General features: G+C 41.1%; 1 protein-coding gene across 1 annotated transcript in view; it reads left to right on the forward strand.

Moving 5' to 3' along the window:
• The window catches only part of med13a (mediator complex subunit 13a), a 77167-nt gene that overhangs the window by 14648 nt on the left and 38447 nt on the right, over window positions 1-24072 (forward strand). Inside the window, exon 3 of the mRNA XM_062406001.1 lies at window positions 6967-7135. Within this exon, the coding sequence (XP_062261985.1) occupies window positions 6967-7135 (169 nt within the window). The remainder of the gene's footprint in view (window positions 1-6966; window positions 7136-24072) is intronic.

The following is a 24072-nucleotide window of genomic DNA, read 5'->3' on the forward strand; positions in this document are numbered from 1 at the left end:
TAGCTAGATGATGAAAAAAGTGCATAGGAAAAACCAGTGTATTGCCATTTTGGGACCCATAGACAATTTTTCATTGCAAGTTTTAATTACGCCTATTTAAAGCATGGATTCACCTGAAGTCGGCGATAGCACAAGTCAGCAATAGACGGACTGCAGACCGGACCCAGACTCCATTCTATAAGGACCCAGACCTATTATTAGATTTCGATGGAGAGTTTCTATTCAGTTTTTATTTATATATTTAGCCGCACAATGATGTAAGTCTATAGTAAGGTACTGTAGCCCAGTAAATCTCCCAGGCAAGGATTCAGAAAAAAGAAATCCCACTCACTCTTTAGAATTTCTAAATGTTATTGACTGTAAGCCATGCAATGGCTAAATGGAAACTGTGCTTTCTCTTAATCGATCTCTTGGTATGTTCTCACTTTAATACTGTTTGATCGCCACAAAAAAAAAAAGTTAGTGACATTTTGTTGGGAGTCTGCACTGGATTCACAAGGCTGTGGACGTGCATCAAAGATAATTAGTTTGTGACACACTTTGTTAAGCCCTTTTCCTTCAAAATACTTCTAAACTTCAGTGTGCAACACAGAGAATGATGAAGAGATAAACCCAGACCAGCTCCAAGGGGAGAAAAGCAGAGAGGCCAATGGCTTTGTACTTTGGGATCAATTTTCCAGGGCTAATCTCCTGCCTGTGAACCACCCTCCACTTTCCCCTTTCCCCCTGCTCCATCTCTCTCTCGCGCTCTCCCTGATGGATCTCCTATGGCTGGCACAGTGTAGGAACTCGGCCATGCATGCAGCTCTGGCCCATGGGTGCAGTCTCCCTCTCTTCTCCATCTATCTCGCTTTTCCTCTCTACTCAAGAAATATTCATTAATTAGTAATGGAGACTTTACAGAGCACTGCTGGTTCTCTCCCTCCTTCCTTGCAGATAAAGGGAGAGAAGTGTGAGAGAGGAGAAAACCTTCTGGCCAGGCTTGGTACAATCCCCTTGAGCACAGTCGATCACAAAGCATTAATCCTGCTGTTTAATGACCGACTGCTGCTCTAATTGCTTGCACACAGAGGGGTGGGTGGGTGGTGCTTTTCCCAAGTTTTATGTAGACGTTGAATCGCCCCCATACCATTTTGTGATTTTTGGTTTTGGGGATTAGTGACTGATGCTATTTCCTCTTGATGTTATACCGTTTGTGCACTTATGCGAGCATTCATGTCTAAAAGTGTGAGGTAGATGTGAGTGTTCTTAACAGAACTGCTGTGCACCCACTTAAGAGCTTGTTTAAAGGTCAGCTCATCTGGGCCTTACACACAGAGACAATGATATGGAAGTGTCCCTACCATCAGTTGAGCTCATAAATCTTTGTCTAAATGAGGCCTCTTAACTTTCTGCCCATGCACTGACCGCAGCACACCGTAGCCCACCATCCGAACACATACTTTATGAACACTTGTGCTCAAATATTGACTAGAAAAAAAACCTTTGGTACATGTGTTTTACTACACGTTAAACAGTACTATGCATGATCACAGTAAGTCCACCAAGTTCAAATTGAAACAGGCGGTTGCCTTGTTATATGCACAGTTAAACATTAAAAGTCTACATTTCGCCGGAGGTAAAATAATTCGCCCTAGCCAGGAGCCGCGTTTAAGTTCAGGCGCATACCACATAAGCTCTGCCTGAACAGAGCGTGAACAGAGTCCTGGAGGAGGATAGCATTGGACATTTAGGCTAAAAACATGGTTCAGGTCCTAATAATGCCAGATTAGAGTTTTTTAAAGTGTAAAGTGAGCGCAGGTCAGCAGGAGTGTGGAGGGAGGACAATCAGACCAACCCCTGCTTCTGGTCTGATTCTGAAGCAGTTTCACAATCGTTTCACAGCGTTGGTCCTTAGTGGACACTGTGTGTTCACACTTTTTGTCGCCACTGTTCCGGCTTTTACCACCTCTCCTCTCTGATCTCTGCTTTACAGTCCATGCGTCAGCGAGTGAGTGACTGGGGGCCCGGGCCAGCCCAAGCCTTGTCTGTATATAAGTGTAACTCTGCAGAGGGGATGAGATGAGGAAGCTTTACGACTCCCTAAAATACAGACACTGACCAGCTAAATCGTATGTGCGACCAAGGAAAACCTTTAGTCACACTTGACAGATGTTTGGTCGCGCTGTGGAGCCCCGAAAGAAGGAAGGTCCTGTATTTTGGATAAGTGTACGTTTCTGTAAAAGAGACAATGTTATGTAAATAAACTTGAAGCTGCCACTTCTAACATGACCGCTGCGGCAGTCTGCGTGCTCTGCTGCCTCCCAGAAAGTAAAGCACATCCGGCTAGAGGAGCCTGAAAGCTCTATCTTGTAGAGTACACCTGCTGCTTGAGTTGGGTCAAGAATAGATCCCATTCTCACCTCAACATATCCCCCCAGAGTTCGTGTTCACCAGACTGAAATCCTCCTCTATAAAGGGGTCTCGCTTTGGTTGTTTTCTGACTATCTCTCTTTTCTCTCCATGTTCTCAATTTAAGGAGCTGGAAAAACTTCAGGATTCTGTTTGCTTTGTTGAAAAGGGCTGTTTAGTATTATTCACGTACTGCAACTTGACCATGACCCCTGACCAATGTGTGATGCATCTTGAATTAGCACCCACTTCTTTGCAGTAGACTGTATATGCAGAATATCTTGAACTTTAACATCTCTCACAACAAAAGGAACCTTCTAAGATGCTGGCTTTGTTTTTTGATAAGGAGTGAGGTTAGATGGGTCTCATCCATTTCTTAAGTACGTAGAAAGACAATGTTTTTTTTTTTTTTAATAAGTAGTCTGGTGTTGTTATCCTGCCCCTGCAGCAGGTTAACACCATATTCTAGCATCAAAGAGATATCTGCACTAAAAGTCAAAAACCCAAGTCTCATTTGGTCCAGAACCCTGTTTGAGTCGTTGTGAAAATTTGTTTGTAGAATGTTGCCGTACTATTTCTAGTCAGTGTCAAACTGTTTACATCAGGCGGCACGCTAGATTTTCAAATTGAACTGCTGTGTTTGTGTGGCTGTGTTGCAGCAGTCATGGCATGATGAACATGAGGTCGTTCGGAACACTTGATTTAAAACAGACGCATGTTTAAGAGTTGCCTGTCGCTAGAGGGAGAGACTGAAGACGAACAGGCAACAGAGAGTAGGAGGGCGGTTGTGGGCTTTGCAGTGGGGAACAGATGCGATTGCTGTGGTATTTGATGTAAAAGTAGGTGGAGGGAGGTTTCTGCCAATCTCCCCATCATCAGCAGATGGCTGAAGTAGGACTCGATGTTTAACAGCCAAATTCGCGGTGCTTTGAAGTCTATCTTATGATGGCTTTGAACTTTGTTGTTTGCCTCCTACTCTCTTTCACATGTTATCAGCTACGGTATACCAGTGTTTTCCATAAATTATCTTTACTGTGGCAGTCCGCCCATATTCTAATTTTCATATTCATAATGAGCCAAAAGAGTTTCACATTTCTCATAACAACATCAGAGATCTCTAACTTGGTGTTTTGCATAGCTGCATTGTATAGCTGTGTGCATGCTCGTGCTGTCATCCATAAAGTTGTTACCGTCCACACACAGTCATGCGTCGTAGTTTCAGCTGTAGGTTCATCGATCTCTTCCTTGAGAGAACTTGTCTTTCATTCTTTAGTCTGTGCATCTGTCAATTGGAATCTGTTGCACCAAAGAGTTTTTGTCTGTGCACCCCAGTTGCTAGGGTTGGGTACCGTTCACGTTTGAACTGGTCCCACTGCCTGGAATTCGCTACCAGTACACATCTGTCCCTTTTTTTGTTCTTTACTCTAAATTTACTACAAGAAATGTCTGACCAGGGTTTTTCCTGAATAGATCATTGCAAATCTGCCAGAACAGTGGAAACCACTTATTTTAATAACCTTAAAGGAATTGTGTAGCTTCTGTATGAATTGTGTAGCTTCTGGATGATACCTTTCAATATACTTGAAGAAAATACGAATGACAGCGACAAAAAGAGGAGCAGTCAATTACTGACCAAGCTTGTAGAAACTGTAAAACTGTACAACATTTTTTTGTATAGACCCTAATGCGCTGTGCATGGCTCCCTGTCTGCCTTGTACGAGCTCCGCCCGACTGTGCGCACTGTGATGGTCCCTGGGTCTGAGCCCTCGCTCCCTGGGTGTTTGCACCATTGACTCGCCATTGTTCAGACGGTGTGCACTGATCAAAAGTTCCTCACTCTCTGTGATGGAAAACTTGATCCCATGGCTACTCCCTGTGTTTTCTAAAATGTTAAATGTTTTTTTTCTAATAGGTTGAGTTTATTCTGTAGTTGCTGCTAATTTTTAATGGGAAATTGCTGTTTTTCTTCCCTTTTCCTGCTTTGGCCCTGTTTTTGAGTGTTCCTGATCTAATCCCTCAAGATGTGCGTGCACCTGACGTATTAGCCGGTTACTCTCAAATCATCGAGCACCTAACCCCACTTTACTTGGCAGCTAGCCTGAGGTTGTTTTTCTTTAGTTGATGTAATGTTTTTAAGGCACGCTGAACTCTTGAGTGTCTATTAGAGCTGTGGCATTTGAAAGTGGATTTGATGTGGTAAGGATATTTTTATTCCTTTTTGAAATTGAAGTTGACACTTTTTTATTTTTCCAGCAGATGTTTATAATTTCACCCTTGCAACACATAGTTGGCTGTTTGCCTGAACTCAAAACAAAACATTATAGCCCTCAGCATCACCTTCAATAACCTTTTAAACCCAGCAGGCTGGCACAGGGCCATTGGTGTCTCTCTTGTTCACGGAAGGAAATCGATGTAATTTCCTTTTTTGATAGCCTGAGAATCATCTAAATTTAAAATATCTTTACCTACCTTTCCATTCCAAGAGCAAGCCATGGGTTCACTTAATAATTCAATAAAATGTGATTAACTTGCCTCTGGGCTGGATTGTGCTGAGCTGGCGCATGTCAAGCTGACAAGAAGGGTGCATCACAACCGGTATTTATTTGGTCTGTTTTCAGGCAGAGGCAGCACACTTGGGGAGATGTTTGCTGGTGACTTGACTGAAAGGAGCTTAAGTCCTGTGAGATGTGAGCAGTGGCTGTTAATGAGATTAAACCAGCATTCAGGCCAGCGCAGAATGGGATTCAGGGAGCAACTCTGATATGGGTGTAACAATACAAAGTCTCACCTTGAACAGCTTGCTACAGTGTGATATGTCAGTTGTGTTGATTCAGTAGGTCATGAACTAAGTAGTTGTAGAGCTGTCTAACAGGGTTTGATCACAGTTTAATAGTTTACATTTTAGTTGATAGTTTTGGCAGTGTGTCTGTTTGGATAGCCCGGTTTTTATGTAATTCAAAAGAGAGAAAGCCTTCCCATGTCACTGCTTATTTCATAGCATAGTGGTTTCCCAGTGAATTGAAGAATCAATGGGAATTTAGTAGCACATTTTACAGAAGTGGAGTCAACCAAAATTGGGTAGCCTCATCTTTGTTTCTGGAAGTCTCTACATACATTTACATTTACATGGACACTTGTATTAGGATATTAACCCAATTGAGCCAATAATCGGACTAAGCAGCATTTTCTGGTAACATAAATAGTGACCTGAATAACCAATAACCGAATCAAGACACGAGGAGTGTTTTTCTTTGTTGCATTATGTATATGTATTAATTGCTTTATAAAGTGTTCATATCATTTTACAACATAGACATACGGCAGTTACCAACTGCTTGATGACATATGCCTTGGGTGTAAACAAGATGGAGTTGTAACTTGCAGTATATCATAGATTTCAGGTTGGGGTTTTAAACTGACAGAATAATGTTGGACATAATGATAGAGTTGATGTATTGGCATAATTCATTATCAGACTATGCTCCGTAAAAATATAAAATATGAATAGAATATTATTTACACAATTTCTACATATGCATAGTTTTTTTTTTATACCATGTTTTGTAGTGATTTGCCTTTTTCTTTTTACAACAAAACGACTCGTGATTAAAATCTTGGTTTTCCCCACTGCACCGAAAAAACAAAACCGGGGCTGGGAGTTTGTGAGCCATAGCTTTCTTAAACACCGGTATTAAAACTCAACATGTGCAGTTGCCAAAAGCACCTAAAACCGCCATAGCTTAAAAGCAGGCAGCAGCTGGTTTCTTTTTCACCTCTCGGTAACAGCAAGTGCAATCTTGTTTGCATTTACATGTTTTTTGCCATCTTTCTGCAATATGATTCTCAGATGTCACTTTAGATATGACTTTCTGATTTGCATTCCAGGAAATGTGAGTTTTCTCCATCAGGGTGTGAAAATCGCTTGTCATGCTCGGTGGATTGTCAGAGCGCAACCTTGTTGTTATTTTCTTTCAGTGATTATGCGCAAGATCCTTTTCTGAGTTTCCAGTATGTTTGATTAGTTGATATAGTTGCTCACAGCTGTTAACATGTTTATGAGAGAGTTTGTCAGACAGGGTCTGCAAGGTCATTCATTCTTTCATTGTATCGCGTCTATATTCAGTTAAATGTATCACTGCTCAACTGTACTTCGACTTGTCATCCACACAGTTATACTTTTCTCAGCTTGAATTGCAAAATCTTATATGAGTCACTTTTTCAACTTGGGTTAAATGGTGTTGAATAAAACTTAGTAATTTCAAAATCAAAGCTTTATATTTTGTTGATACAATATATTGGTTTTGACAGTATTTGTTCCTGCACTTGAATATCCCTATTAGTGACTGTACCATCTGATCAAGTGCATGGCTGTTAGTGTGGTTTTCCTTTACCAGCCGCAGCAGTAACATGCACATGTCTCGCTCTAATTGTAAATAGAGTTTTTGTTCTGTCACGATTGACACTGCCTGCCCTGGAGAGTTCTGCCCTGGTTTGAAAATAATATGGTAAGAAAACGCACACAGCTTTCCACACAACTCAGATTTCTCTCTCTCTCTCTCTCCTCTCTTTTTCCAGCCGAGGATGATGGGCTGTGGGAGAACGGCCTTTCTTACGAGTGTCGCACGCTGCTGTTCAAGGCCATCCACAACCTGCTGGAGCGCTGCCTCATGAATCGCAGCTTCGTTCGCATCGGCAAGTGGTTCGTCAAACCCTATGAGAAGGATGAGAAGCCCATCAACAAGAGGTACGTTGACGCTCATTTTTTATGTCAACTTCTTGTTCAGAATGTTTCTCTTTTATGGCGGTGCTCTGTGCATGTACCTGCACTGTGGAAAAGGGGATTTTTTTCCCTCCTTACTCTTGCCTTTTAGTTTTTTGTTGTTGCTGCTTGCTGATCAGTGTGCTGATCACTGCTCCCACAGACACATGCTTACAGTTTTATGTGCAATTAAGTTTGTAGGCTATTTAACCAACACTTCCATAGGTTTCTAATTCTGTCTGGGAAATACTTGACAATAGTTGACATTCATACGTCTGTTTTAGACAGAGGTAGATATTAAATAACATCTATTGTAGCAGAGATCTCCCGCCCTTTTTTGTTGCCAATTTTTTAATTTTTTAAAACTATTTATTTGTTCCTTTATTTTAAGCAAGCTTACTTGAGAGCAGTAGATGTCAAATAGTGGCATTTCACCAAATCTTAAAATCCATTGAAAGTAAGCAGAAAGTATAATAAAAGGCTCATAGATCCCTATATACATGACCACATCAAAATGGATGGCAATTTAAATGCATATCTCTTTGTTTGCAGGATAACAGACAACAACAGTAATTTAAGTTAACCATTAAGGAAACAGCTAGTAGCATTAAGTATCCTTAATGTGATCAATTGGTACAATTTTGAATCTTTTACTGCAGCACAATGTATAGATTTGCTGAGATGGGTGTGACTGTAGACTGAATACAGATATAAAATTGCTCTAATTATTTCCTGGGACAAACTGGTCAGTCCTGAGAGGCAGCAAAGGGACAACTAGGAAAAGACTCTGACTTCATAACCATGCCAGCCCCAGAATGATTGATGTATCAAGAAATGTCCTGTGGATCAGCTCGGGACATTCCTGCATTGTAGACTACATAACAGCTGTGATATGAGAGTTGTAAAGAAGACTGATAGAGGTGCTGTTGCCATCAAGTGCCGACACTGTCTGTCTCCTATCTCTCCTCTTGCTCTGAGTGTATTTGTGTATGACTGAGACATCCACCACCTCCTCTTTGCTATCTGCTGAGCTGGATTTCTGGCCGTCGGTGTCTGGGTTCATTGATAAGCGATGTAGACGTGTGTAGAGAGGAGGAGAAAATGACCATAGCAGTTGTTGCCTTGGATCCCCAACGTTCTCCCTGACTCTTCCTACCTCTTAAATGTGGTGTTGTTTTAAGATTACATTTATAATGTGAGGTGTGACATATTTGATGCTTGTGTATGTGACAAATGTGTTAACGTTTCAGATGAGACAGACTCTAAAACTTCAGAAAGCTCAAAATAATCCAGTAGTCTGTTATTATGTTCAGTTAGCAGCTATCAAACTTCCCACTCTGTGATGTCTTTTGCCTTGTTTTGCAGCATTGTTGCCGGATTTCCCAGTCAGATGACCATCGGGCCGTGTTGTGTTTGTTTGCAAGCTAGTTGTGTTTGTGTTTCCACTGTGTGGAGTGGCAGGTCAGAGTTGCCTCCTTTAATACAGAACCCATTCAGGGCCTTGTATCTGTCGACAGTGACTCACATCTCTCAGGACGTGTTTTATAGAGTTTCACTTAACAGGCAGACTAGTAGACAATAGACACAATAATATGGAAGAACTCATTTCTCTTTTAAGCTATCTATATTCATGTCTTGTTTGTAGCACTATTGCTTTACCAGGTACGCTAATCACAGAGGGCCCCAGTCAAGGAAAAACAATGGTCCTTTCTTTGAGTCTGAAATTCACAGGCCACCCGCTGTCTGTGTGTCAGCTTCTCTCTCTCCTCTTCCTCTTCTCTCTCTCTCTCTCTCTCTCTCTCTCTCTCTCTCTCTCTCTCTCTCTCTCTCTCTCTCTCTCTCTCTCTCTCTCTCTCTCTCTCTCTCTCTCTCTCTCTCTCTCTCTCTCTCTCTCTCTCACTTTCCCTCAGTCCCCCTCTGCTGTCACGGAGCAGACTGGGCAGGTTATAAATAGTGGTGCAACCACCCTGAATCTCTGTTGTCGTCAGGGATGTTTTTCCTCTCCCTTCACTGTGTTCTGCTGTGCCCCAGCCACGCTGGGATTTAGACAAACAAAGCACAACAAACCTTTGACAGAAATTTACTTGGAATCGTTTTGTGTTTTTTATGTTACTGCTCCCAGACCAGATGATCTGACAGTGAAACATTTTTGGTTCTTTATTACTGATGTAGGGCTGATCGTCGACTAAATTCGATGACAAAAATAGTCGCCGACGGATATACTCGTCGAGTCGTTGGTTACGTCATAGCGCGTGTTGTTCTTGCCGTGCAGATGAACTAAACGTTGTTTTACCGGAGGTGCTGATGGAAACAGCTGAGGAGTGAGCCATCTCGCTTCCTTCCTATCTCTGAAAGCCGCGCATGTGCAGTAGTGACAAAACATGGACCAATGGCGGCGTCCGCTGCAACAGCATCGCGCAACAGGAAGTCAGTAGTTCAGGAGAACTTCACCCTCAACATGGCCCGAAAATAACTACCTGCAAGGTGGACCTGCTGTACACTGGTCCGCTCGTCGGACCAGTGTACAGCCGGGCCGGACGAGCGGGCCGGACCCGCTTTAAGCTGGTCCGCTTGGCGGACATGCGCATGTGAGGAGGAGGAGGTTTGACATCGTTAACGTAAACGATGCAGACTCGCCTCGGTAAGATAGCCTGTTAGCTAGGTTGCAGCTTTTATACCTGTGCACAGGATTCTAGAATCCATTAAAAAGAAGAGCGTAACGTTATCCTAGTTCCTTACAAACGTCTTTTTTAATTACAATTATTTAGTCCAAAGATGTTTTTATTGCTGCTACTTTCCCTGTCCTTTTTGTTAACAGGAAAAATGGATACTTGAAATTTAATATATTTTTAGTATCAGCACTTTGCCTGTTCTTGGTTCACAGGAAAAAGGGAAACTTACATATTTTTTTTTTGCTAGTATCACTTTGCCTGTCCTTGGTTTAAAATGGACAAAAACTAGATTTGTCTTTGCTTTTGTGTCAACAGTACACTTATATGCAGCCTTGTTTATTAAAAGACTATTTTTTGCATGAAGTATCGATCGTGATTGCCTTTATTTTCAGTCATCACATGTCTCTAACAACCTCAAGCTAAATTTAAAAGCTGTTGGCTAAATAAGAGCAATTGACAATTTGTGTCATTCATAATCCGATTAGTCGATTAGTTAGTTGCAGCCCTATGTAGGGCTGTTTTGTTTGTAATCTATTAAATGGCTAGTGTGATGTTGGTTCTCATCTCTGCAGGAGAAAGTAATGTTGGGTACTCTTGCTTGTTTGTGATCCGGAGCTCCTCTACCTTCTTTGTGTTTTATCACTGCTCAGGTTTGTCCTATCATTACTGCCATAGCAAACTGTAGAAAGGATGCAGTGTCAACAGAGAGTGTTCACCCCTAGGGTCACAACATCCTCTTGGGTGGCATCATGATGGCCTTTATATCCATGTTGACAACTTACCTCATTCTCAGTGACTAGATGATTCCACGGGGAGTAGAATGGAAACCTTGGAGGGAATTCCCTCTCTTATTGTCCAGTGACTTTTGCATTGTTTCATTCCCATCATCCCTGGATAATTTTCCTTCCTTCCTTTCTTACTTCCTTCCTTCCTTTCTTCCCTAAATACAGCAACACACACTAGACTGATTAGTTAACAAGGTTTGCTAACACCTCAGCTCATCTGGCTCCTCTAAGCACCTTATTCACCTTTCATCGAGTTAATAGGTCGGGCACTATTTAGTATTGTCTCTACATCTTAATCACAAGTGGATTTGTGAGAAGCAAACTGTCTGTATGACCATATCTTCTTTCCAGTGTGACCATACAATTCTCATAAAAGGTTTTGGAACATAGTCTGTATGGTTGTAGTAATAAAAACATGAACTGGGGAATATCACAGTTTACTGAGAACTAAGGATAAATCGTATCAACAGGATCACTGATGTTAACTGTCATTATTGGGTCTCTGATGCACAGATATTGTAATATTTCGAAGGTTAGAGTTTATTGGCTGTGAAAAACTCAAAATGAATTCTAAATTATTATTAATATTTTCATATTTAATCAATTAATCATCTAATCTATAAAACTGGTTTCGAAAAAAAATCAAATTAATACAGTAATTGGCCACTCCTGCATATAAGAGCAAAGAAAAAGAATACAGGTGCTTTATTTACTGTGGAAAGGAGTTAGAATCGATTGCAGAGTACTTTTGGTTTAAGCCACAACGAGGCTTGTCCTTTTAAGCAAAGAAGGGTTTTTGGTGCCTTAATGAGTTTGTAAAAGGCTCTGTGTGCTAATGGTGCCATACCTTTTAATGATTGATTGGTTGATTAATTAGTTTATTAACTTTTTGGATCCTTGCATAGTATGTTGCTGAGTCTGAAATTAGCCATTTATTGGTCGCAGATTCAAGGCTGCTGTAAGTAATATATTTAAAAGGTATTTCATGGCCCTCTCATCCTGGCCTTTGGATATTAGTCCCAGCAGTGCTGTCTCTCTCCACAATACACTCAGCTTAGCCTCTTACAACACAGGCTGTTATTTATTAATTGTTTTCTCATCTCCATTTGCCATTTGGATTATCAAGTTTTCTATTTGGCAGGTTTTTATGAGTTTTCCCCACTCTGTGTGTGTTGTCAGGAAAAATTGTTGGCTGTAAATATCTTAAATCAGTCATTTTTCAATTGTTGTAAGAATGTCAGCATTGAATCAGTGCTGCAGATAAGCCAGTTTAGGATCTTACCATATTCTTAAGATGATGTGTACATTGTCTGCGTAAGGGTTTCCATAAATCCAATGCTTGTTGATCAAGATTAGCTTCCAAAAAGCTTCTGAAAGCTACACCACATGATTATACCTATGCTGATTTATTAAAAATGGGGGGGATGTTTGAATGCTTAAGTATTTAATAACTTCTGTAGACCTTACAAACCACTACACTTAGTGGGATCCTTTGAATTAACATATATCGCCTCTGTTTCATTACCAGAGGCTTTGATACTGGTCTGAAGGGTTGACAATTAGTGCAGTCTTTACCCTCTTTATTTATTACCACTCTTGGCTTTTATGTGATTTGGAAACGCTGCAAAGAATTATCCTATTTCATTCAGTCTTTTGACAAAGATGTAGATCTAGGATATTGCAACAAAACATAATTGACAATAAATCGATCAAAATAAATGGTCACATTAATTGTGCTACCATTAATGAATTATTAAGTAATTCCTCATTCATTTTCTTTAGATGTTACAGCTCTACATGTGGCACATTCAACATATTTTCCCACACAAATACATTTATACATGTATACAGACTTTTTAAAAGCTAAAAATAGTATATACTAAACGATAAACACATCTGCATATATGGGAAACACTGGATTATGTCTGTGATCCTGGGATGACTTCTGTGCAACATCTATAGTCTCCAGTTGGTGGAGGCTGTTGCTAGCTCAATGTTCATAACCTCAGACCTCTGCCTCTGTTGAAATGCTTACATCATCTCTCCCCCTGCCTGCTCTCTCATTTTAGCCCGATGTGTGTGGTAAGCAGTAGGCAGAAAACTGAATTTTCTGACTCTTTAATAATGATAACCTCTTCTGGTGCCATCAATTGCTCATATTGTCTCCTTTTCATATCAAGCTATTATGGAGGATTACCTGTGTCTTTTCTGAGGAGCCGTTATTTAAGTGATTAAATAAGACACGCAAATATTAAAATAAAATATGAATATTAAAATAAAATGTTAAAAACACTTGCGCTGTTATGGACATCTTTCTGTTGATAAATCTGTGCACATTGATTGGTCACAGCCTTTTGTTTTCAACGTGATCTGCAAAGGCAGCAGTATGTGTTGGTACAGCTGACAGTAGTTCTCTTTGTCTGGAGGACAGGCAGCTCCAAGTTGTGCAGCCTGGTTGTTCCTGGGAACCTTTAGCTGCTAGGTAGACTTCAGGAAACACAGAGAAAGAGAGAGGAGGAGGGGGGGGGGGGATTCGTGGGAGTGAGGGGTCGAGCAAGGGAGAGCTCCTCTTGGTTGTCATGGCAGCAGGGAAATGCGCCCTGGGATCGTGTGTTTCCAAGGTGAAGCGGGATGCTTGTGCTCTATTGGTCAGCTAACGGGTTGACTTGCTTCTAATTGGCTGCGTTACCAAAATACAGAGCAACATTAAATCTTTGATGTGTCAATTTGATCAGGACAAAGGGGATATCATGCCTTCTCATCTGCTTGGTATGCACTCTGTATTTAAGGCAGAATTCACAAGGTCTACAAAGCACTCTCCAACTGCGCTGCAACAAGAACATTAGAGCTCTACTCCACTTTAAATATGTGTTGTCTGCTGTGCGTTTACTTCTCGTCTGAGTGAAAGCATCATTAACAAATCAAGCTGTTATGAAATGAGGCCAGTGTGCTGCAGCTTATGTTCCACAGAGTGATTGATAATGAATGAATGCAAAACATATACAATGACACTAATGCCGGCGTAAACTAATGCGGCTGTCTGTGCTTTTCTGCATTACTGTGTTGTGTTATGTGGCGGAGCACATTCTTCCTCTATTGTTTTGGCCCCGACGTTGGGAGGTGAATATGTGAGCCCTGGTGCGCTGTGGCAGGCAGAAGCAGAGAGCAGCACTCTGTTAAGTAGGACAGTGCAGGATAAAGGGCCACTGCCTCCAGTCTGGGGCTAAAGCGCTAAATTTATCCCTTCCCTGCTCCCAGCACAACTCAAACGCACAGGGACATGAACACATAAACACACGTCAACAATCGGCATGCAAGCCAGTCCACACGAGGGCAGTTGGAGAGTTGGCACAGTGGCTCACAGTTAGAATTATTGGTGTAAGACAATAATATACGCCGCCAGACAACGTCACATGTAGCAAACGTACAGACTAGTAGCGCTGATATCGATTTCTCAGGACAACTCAGCAACTCTTTTCGATACCACAACCTCACCTCAACATCACCCCTTGCTCTTCGCTGAGCTTCATCAGTCTCTCTAGCAACAAGAGGTCCAGCGAGACTGGGCTGTGGGACCATGTGACCCAGCGCTCTGGAGATATTATGTTCCTGGAGATGTACTGTCCAGAAGATAAATATGGATCTGCAAGGAAAATGCCTGTATTTTTCCTCGGTATGCTTTGCTTACTTAATTGCTGCATAATTATGCATTATTGATAATCAATTTACACATTGCATCCCTTTTGTGTTACCGCTTAAAGGAAAGTTCTTTGCATCACTAACCTTAAAGAGTCCCTACAATCTGCAAATATATACATTTTTAACTGCATCCCCTCATTTGAACTTTCATCCTGAAGGCAAACCGTATTATTTATCTTGGTGTGAACATGCAGTTATGCCTGGTGGAAAAAGGTGAAGCGTTTCTTTAAAAGACTTGGCACCGCTCCATTTAAAGTTAATGATTGACTATAACATGTCCAAGGGAATGAGACAGTTGACGCGAATATCATTTTAACCAGCATATGTCATGACCCCGTGTGCTCACGGAACAAAACGCCTGGAGTGTTTCAAACAGTGTAAAGAAACAAGACACCGTCAAACTTGTCGCACCTCGTTTTAAGATTACTCTACAAATTTTCGCTCCTGAATGCTTTCCTCATTGCTTCTAGTACCAACTCGTGGCCCTGGGAGAACAAAGAATTCTCTCATTACTGAAGTAACAGGCATCATAGTCATTTTATGTATTATAACAATGACAAAAAAAACAGACTGGTGCCAGAGGATTTTTTTCTACTATTCATGGAGGGAATCCTGTGTCCTAACATGTCCTCTGCTCCCTCTCAGTTCTCCTTTTTCTTTGCAAACTCCCACCTCATCAGCCACTGTACCCAGCATTCCTCCCATTCCTCCCATCTCGCCTTGTGACCAGAGCCTACGGGGCCAGATGCAGATTTAAAGAAGTCCTCATAGTTAATCTGTCAGCCGTCACTCCTCCTTCCGTCTCCCGGCCCTCCCCTCTGTCTTTTTCCAAGTAACTGTGGTCCTGTCTTTAATCCAGAGGTTTAGACAGATGGTCACATTTAAAGATAATCCTAAAATATGGTGTTGGACATTTCACCTCATCGCTGTAACATCACAGTCCCTTTGTAACCTGACCTGGCCTAAAATGTTCAACAGATTTACAGGAATCTCACCGCAGGCAGAGACCGTGGCCAGAGAGAGCCTCAAACCAAGTAACTCCAAATAGATGTCTCTTCTAGACAGACGTGGGCTTCAGTTAAAATTCAGTGCGTAGGCTAATAACGCAACTAAAGAATTATTTATGCGATTGAGGGTTACAGAATACGTAATCTTCATATAGAGCGCAGGATTAAAAGCCTGTAACTGAGCCTGTTATTAAGTGTCTTTTCTGCTGGATAGACATCACTCTGCAGCCATCAGCTAAAACAGCTCAGTCTTCAAAGCTCCATTCATTTGACACGTGATTCGTTTTTTTTTTTTGTTTTTTTTTAAACAGTGGAATGAGATTAATTCCATTTCCAGAAGTCATTCTGGGAGTCTCTTTTTAAGAAATTTCTGAACTGACAGGAAGTTTAACCGGAGGCAACACCTTTATTTAACATCAAGCCTATTGGAAGAACAACACAGGAATACATGACTTTGTAGCACATTAGTTCAAGAGCTATACAACACCGGGGGATTTTAGATTGTTCTGCTTGTTTTTGTCATGCTGAAGACACTGTTTGTTTCTAAATCTATGGTACCGCTCTGCTTTGCATTTGTTTCAACCCTGCTCAATGCCTAGCAATGTTTTAATAGCGTTTTCATAGAATCAACAAGAAAACTTCCACTGCTATGAACAGAGCATTAAAAACAGCCCATTTCTCCACAAAGAAGAGCTATCAGCAGACGCATCGATACTACTACTCTTACAACACCGATGATCAATCTTGCACTTAAATTGTACTTTATATTTCTTTTTAACAGCTAAACAGAAACAAATTCGAAACAGTTGTATTGTCATCATATGTTCTATGGATAAATAAAAATTCTTGAAGAGGAAACCGTAACAACATTTTAAAGTTTTGAGCAAATCACTTATACACCATAATGGGGTGTTGAAATATAGACAACTATGTTTTAAACCAAAAGAAAAAGTTTGGAAAAATATCACTGCTAGACTTGTAATGTGTGGTCCTTCGCCTACAGCCCCCAAGTCACAAAATCTGCCCCAATTCTCTGAGTTATCTAAAACTCAGAGCAAAACTCTGAGGGAGAGTTCTGATCATGTTCTGTTCAGACTGTCTCAGATTGAATTTATGTTAATATCCATAACAACCAGCTGCCTAATGGATACTTTTAATCATCAACCCAAGTTCGTGTGATTCAGTTAACTCAGTGTGTGGGCTCCAGGCTCCTCACATTCATAACATATTCCGGGCAACGACAGATGATCAGCCGAACAGTTGCTGTGCATTTCTCTGCCTGTATGTGCTGGATGTTTATTAGATGTTTTGACAGATTGCTCGTATTTCCGGCCATTATGTCCAAATGACTTGTTGCACTGCATTGTCATCAATGACTCTGCTGAAGTATAACCACCCTTCTGAATGCTAACTTCTGTCTGGGATTGTAAGGGTCTGTATGTTTGTGGGTTGCCCCCTGCTGCAGTGTGTGATCGAGATAGCTGCTCTCACCCGTAGCACTCAGGCTCTGGTTTCGGAAAAGTGAAATACATCATAAATACATGTCTTAATTAGAAACTGAGTAGCTAATGAATTTTTCACAACTTTAATGAAGCAAAAATACAGTTAATAGGAAATCTTTCTTCTTTAATGCTGTGTGTCAATACATATCCCTTATCCCTTAACCTGATCAGTCACCTTCCTGTGTTGCACTGGGTCAAACATATCAGATCTACTTAAGAAAAGAGCACATTTGTTGTTTTTAGACATCAAAGTAAAGGTTCGTCTTTTCCATGAGCTGTCAATCTTTGAGTGGAGTCAAATTTCACTATACACATTCACTAGTCATCTGATATAAATTTAGACCGTCTGCACGTTCACTTGTTTATTTAGTTAAACAAAGGCATGCTGTCCTGTTAACCTGTGCTCATTCCTGTGGATTACAGTGAGGAATGCCCACAAATGTTTGCCACGGCAGTTAGTCACATTTCTGTACACAGTGTGTCACAGCTGGCTGACAAGTTTTAAATCCACAACCCTAACATGATTTACTACAAGCGTTTCTGTTAAATCGAAAGAAAAAGGGCAAAAGTAGCCCTCGCCTTTGGGGGTTAACTGCAGACACCCAGCTTTAATCCAGGATGAGGCTGACTAATTGGCCATTGGACTCGGGGTAATTAAGCTTTATTATAACAATTGCAGGAATTATTTTACTAATGATATTGCCTAATGACTCAATGTGAGCATGGCTTGAAACAGGCAGAAGATACCACCTTTATTACATAGTATTAGAGCTGAAATTAACGATTAATTGATAAATCTGTCGATAATTCTTTTAAATTAATCTGATAAAAAGACAAAAGGCTACAGTGTAACTTTTCCAACAGATCTTCTTGTACAATGCTGTTTTACATGTATTAATATGTTTACAGCTGCAAATTGCTAATGAAAACAAATCCAGTGTCAGATGCCAGCTATTTATATCAGAGTTTTCATAATCCAAGTTCAAGATGTCTGAAATTCATATGAATTGCCTAATACAGAGGGGTTTGTCTGTGACTAAAAGCTGAATAGATGTCTGTATTAACTTAAAACTCTTCCAGTGGGTCGATTTTGTGCTTTAGAACAGAAAATAAACTGCTTTGCCTGTGCCGTGTATTATAACAGACCGGCTAATCGATGACTAAATTAGTTAGTATAATCGATTTAATTTGATTTAGTTGTTGCAGCTATACACACCACCACAACTTGTCGTTCACAGGTGTGTAGGACAGGGCATGCTTCACAGTTAAGAAGTAGGTTTTGTTTGCAAGTGTACTTTGAATACCGTACTCTCGGTTTCCAATGATGCACAAGTGCCTTTTTCTGACGAAGGAAGAGCTGTCGCACTATAATCAACATGCAGCTGCAAAGTGATTATGTGAACATGGAAATGGGTGTAATTAATAAAACAACTTTTTTTCCCCTGAAGATCTAAGTTATCCTGCTCATATTGAGAGAGTCGATTTTTAGCAGACAGCAGGTGTGTCAGAGGAACAGAGTTTGTGTGTGTGGTGCCTAAACGGGGAGGGAGCTGGAGCCTGCCGTGATGTCGGGGTTATGTCAGTATTATCTTTAGTCTGCTCTGGCTGGATCGGTATGGGTCTGTGACACACTTGGAGAGGATCGGATTTCTCCTCTTTTTAAGGACTTCAGGACTTGTCGTTCCATCTCTTTCCATTTTCTCTCTGTCCTCCAAGTTTAATCTGACATATATATAAAGAGGCTCACCCCCCTCCTATTTGCGAAGAGGGAAATCAATTCAAAGTAATAGAGCTTTGAGTATGTGTAAGTGAATGTGCTGGCCTTAAGAGTTTTAGTTCAGTGTTTTCTCCAGCACCGTGTCTCCCCTGTGAACTGCGTGCTAAAGCCAGAGCTGGTGTTTCTATCGTGTGGTAGTGTTACTCTGGCAGCAGACAGTGCTGTTGTTTCCCAGTGGTCAGGTGGCTAGACAATAGTGAAGATTATATCACCCTGGAAATGTGGCCTCAAATTCTCTGCTGTCTACCTCCTTTGTTATTGTTTCTTTCATTTCTGATTTTCATTTCCCACATTTTACTCTTGATGGAGGCTCCACCTGATTAAGGTCCTTATTGCTTTATCCTTTACCTGTTCTCACGTGGCTTTGATATGAAAGTGAAATATTCATATATTTCTAATTTCCGTCTGAGATATGATTTGTGGTTATTGTGTAACCAAACTTCTAGTACCACTGCATCTCCCAAAAAAAAAGATTGAAACACTAATAGTGATATCACCAGAGCCGATTCCTGTAACTGTACCAAAAAAACAACGTCTCAGTGCTCCTTTTTTTTTTTACAGTACCACTCCACATATACCCAACAATACAAACCCGCCGCTGCAGGATGGTTGCTGCCGTTGCATCAGAATCACGGCACCGCACACCTTGTGTCCTCCTTCCACGCTCCCCTGCTGACCTGTGCTCACTTTGCATGTTGATGGTGAATACTGTCACTGGTCAGAGGTTGTTGAGACTCGTGCACTACTTGGGAGTTGCTTTGTATTAGTTTGGTTTGCTCTGAAGGATATAAGACACTTAGACGAGCACAGACACACACACACACATACTGTTATCATTTTAGATATATGTTTTAATGATCTGTTACTATCACTGTAGTAACCTACTGCTTAGAGCCTTGCACTTGAGTATATATCTGTTGTGTTTTGGTATGAGCAAATCTTTTTTGTGTGTTGAAGTAAGTGGAATCTATTATGTTTTTTTTTGCGGTAGTATCGAAATGGGTATCAAGAATCTTGGGAATGTTGTGGTATCGGAATCGAGTTCTAAATTTTCGGTAATGTGACATCCCTAATTACTAGCCATGTTTTGTTGTTGTGTGTTGATGGGTCTCTCTTACGTAATTGTCCATATTTGTTAACATAGTGGCTGATTGTTATTGTGAGCCTATATTCCAGAAGCATTGTTTATTGATGTTGTGTCAGGAACTGTGCCGAAGCCAGCACGTCCTGTCACTGCAGCGGCACATGACCAGTCAAAACAAGTTTACATGTCCCAAATTGGAATAACAAGCTGCTACAAATGGCAGATATCCATGACACCATGTATGCCCACAGATGGGAGAGAGGGTGTCTCATTTGCTGGTGGTACTGCTTCTGCTGCTGTTGTTGTTGTTGTGCTGAGGAAATGTACGTCAGCTAAACGGAAGCTCAGTTCAAAGTGCGCAACCATTCAAGCCCAACAAACATCTGTGGAATGTCACAGCTCAGCTCCTTTTTTCTTTTTCTCCCCTCTCCCTCCTCGTATATTCCCATGAACTGTTCTGACCATGTCAGGCTCCATGGCCTCCAATTGACTTTTGTTTCACCTCAAATCAAGTTTCATATTTCGTAACTTAAAAGAAAAGCATGTTGCTACTCAGAAGGAATATGTTCAGTAGCTAATGAAGAGTGACAGACAATTTAAAACTCAATCAGTGATTAGATCAATATCAATCAAACAACACTAATTTATACCACCACTTGAACCCTCAGTGGCCCTAAAAACACCTTTCTTTTAAAGTAAACAAGCGAAGAAGACTGTCGACACAGTTTTGTTGGATAATAACCAAGAACAGAACCAAATAATACTGAATAAATTTAGTCTCAATGAAAAGCAAAAGTATTTGGAAGCAATCCCATGTCACAAAAAAGCACAGACTGTTTTAGCAGCTCAGGCTGTCTGTGAATGAATCTGGGTGAATGAGTCTTTTTTAAGGTCTTCGTGGTATCCTACTGGTTTTGTTTCCAGTTGTAACAACGCATCACAAATTCATCTGCTGACAAGCCTGGACACAGAAAACACGCTTGATAATGAGTTGTTGTTTTTGTTGTTTTACTCCGAAACAACAATCTTGTGTCATGGTTTCAATGTTCTCCAGCACTGTTGTCAAGGGATAAGAAAATATTGTAAGAACGAAAGTTTGAGAAGAAATAAGATCATTTTTTTAAATCCTATAAAATTGAACTGGCCGTATTATGTAGATTAAGTAATTAATAATTTAACCCTAACCCTAACAGTTTAACTGGTTTTATAATGGATCATCACTTGAGTTATAATCTGCTTTTCCATTGTGATGATTCACTATTTACATGATTGTAAACTGAATATCTGTGGGATACAAATTGTTAATTAGTTTGAATCATTTTAGTTTGAGACAAAACTGCGATGGACATTTTCTTGATAACTAATTAACATTTAATACAGTGTATTTATAGTTAATGGAAATAGTAATAAGTGTCAACCTGAGCGAGTATGATATTTGGAAAAATGTGTGAAATACAGTTCAATTTAGAAATAATAAAGAAGTTGAAAACTCAGTCTGAAACGTGGGGCATGAGAGGACAATGCTTTGTCACACATAACATGTCAGGCGTGTTATCTACACTGCTGAGAAACTGGCTAAAATGCACATGCATTGGGTAAATAAAGACCCTATCCAAACATCAGGTTGGTGATCGTCTCTCAGTGTGCCACACAGCAGACCACCCATGTGAGTGGTATAGAGGCTGCCAGTTGTACACGTCTCCCTCCCTCACTCCGGTCTCCCCTTGCCACCTTTGGTACCTCATTTCCATTGCGTGCCAGCTGAAGTCAAAAATGCCCTCCTGCCCTCCTTTGTACGTTACCCCGCTCCAATTCCTCACTGGATTCTCTTATTGTCCCCTAACAGAGCCAAAGGCCAACCAGCCATTTGCGTCTGAGAGGTGTAGCAGGGAGTTCCTCTGCGGACAATCAAGGCACTGTGCGTGCGAGCGTATGGCGCGTGTGATGGCGAGGATTGGAAAAGGAGAGAGCAGATCAGAGAGCGGCCCAATCTATTTGCCAGTCAATAGATGAAGAGCAGAGCGGAGCAGAGGGGAGTGGGAGGAAAGGTGGCGATGGAGAGAGAAAAGATGATTAAAGATCTTGTGGCTTTTTGTCAGGTTACAACGGCGGCCCTCCCTCCTTCATACCCTCTCAACATGACTGACAGAAAGAGGCAGATAAAAGCATGGGAAGTGAGATCCAACAAATCAGGTTAATGAACATAATAGTATCTGCATCTTTGAAGGCTGTTGAACTCAGTATTTTGGATACACTGCAGCCTGCTATATCATATTTTCTGTCTGTATTTAAAATATGTATTGAATTCTGCTAATGAAAGAGCAAACGAATGAGATGAGAAATTTTAAGCTGTTTTAAACGGGGATCTCTGTGGTCATTAGCTCATTGCCACTGTGCTGCTGACAGGTGGTGTTTTCATCGCACAGGTGCACAGTTTTTCTCTGGTTCCCCACACTGGCCTTGGTGTTTGGTCCTCTCTTTATTGAAGCGCATGCAGTATCTCGCTGCAGGGGAGATGACATTCTAAAATCCCTGACAACCCAAGTCTTGAAAAGAGGTTTGACATACTTTAACAACACAGTTTGTAATGGGGAAGGGCCCCTGAGGGGTCTTACAGGGGGATTCCTGATTACCCTGAGGCAATGTAAGAAATAGTCTCGAATGAAATTATAATTTCATTATGATTTAATTTAGAGGTCAGGCAGAAGGGGTGTTTCAAGGATTTCACTGTTCATTTGAAAAATATGTTCAGAAAGTCACTGCAGCTGTACAAGTAAGGGTTTCGCACATATCTCTCCCAAAACTGCAACGTATCTATTATTTTACAAACTAAACAAATTGGATCTTCAGAGGTGCTGATCCACAGATTATGTTACTGTTGGACCATGCCCGGACGGCTGTAGATCCATTATATACCTTACCGTTATGAAGGTGTTATTCATTTTCTCCTCATAAAGTTTGACGAGAACATACATTTCCCACAATTTTAAAGTATTTCTTTAAGCCTGCAGTAATTTTTGTCTTTACCCTTTAGCGTTTGTTGGACAGTCAATAGAGAAAAATGGCAGAAAAAGACAAAGGTCCACCTGCCAGGAATTGAACTGTGGTCAACCATTAGGTCACTGGATGTCTCCTAACTGTATCTGTGTGTAATCACATACTGTAAATAGGAAAATACTAAATCAGTTGTATGGCCTCTCCATGCCTACACATGCCCTGCGCCCTCTCTTTTCAGCTTCCACACTCCCTACTAGTGCTAGGCGATATGACTTCAAATCCATATCCCGATTATTTCAAACCCCCTAACCACCGGATCACAATCTGTTCCCCCCCTGATCAATATTAGTGTTCATTATTAACGTGTAAAGTGAGGGCAGGTCAGATGCGTAGTGAGGTAGGAGGGCACGCTGCAGGGTAGTACGGCATGGAATGTAGCTGAAACTCAGCAGTTCGTGAATGCACGCATTTGGGAAATTATTTACCGAATTATCCAACCTGAGCAAGATTGTAGGATATAGGTTATAAATGTCGGTTTCTATACATTTTCATTTAATTGCCAAGCACTGCTCCCGACCATGTTAAACAGCTGAGGTTTGCAGGTGTGTGTTTACCCTCACATGCTGAGGCATGTGAGTGTTTGCTGCACTCGTAGCCTGTGGATGTTTGCAGAAGGGCTGAATTTGATTCTGTGTTTGTGTGTCACGTGTGGATGGGTCATGTGAACACCCCTGCACACACACACAGATCCAGGAGATAGGAAGCAATGGCACAGATGGAGAGAGAGAGAGAGGAGTTTGAAATGCAACAAAAGTCCCCCTGCCCTGTACTGCAGTTTGAAAGCTTCACCAAACCTTGTTCATTTTGTGTATGTGTCAGTGAGAGACGCAGCAGTTAGGCAACCTGTCATGTGCTCATGTGTTGATGTTTCTTTGCTCGCTTGGCCAAGTGCTAACCGAGTACCTGTTACCTTCAGTAAGGCTCATGTCTGTTGACCTGAAATACTACAAGTGCACTAGTAAAAATTAAAAACATTTTTTTTATATTAAGTTAGTACAGATTACAAAATTATTAATATTTAGTTATATAAAGTGATAGTTTCAAATTGAATGAGCCATACTTTAATCTCTAATGTGATAATTTAGCCCGAGACAGCTGGCATGTCAGATAATCTTCTTAACCAATAGGCGGAAGCTGACGGAGCAATCTGTACAGTCACATTTATGAAGAATTGATTTGAATCTGGTGTAATGCCGGCGCGTGTGGGAAAGTTGGGTTGTACTTCTGCCTGCTGAGCCACAGATGGCAGCCCTCTACCTCGAGCGCACAAGTGCCCCTGCAAACACAGATGTGGATGTGTAGCGTCAGGGTTTCTTTGCATGTGAGAGGATAATGCTAC

This window comes from Platichthys flesus, chromosome 15 (assembly GCF_949316205.1).
Source record: "Platichthys flesus chromosome 15, fPlaFle2.1, whole genome shotgun sequence".
NCBI classification, from domain to species: Eukaryota; Metazoa; Chordata; class Actinopteri; order Pleuronectiformes; family Pleuronectidae; genus Platichthys; species Platichthys flesus.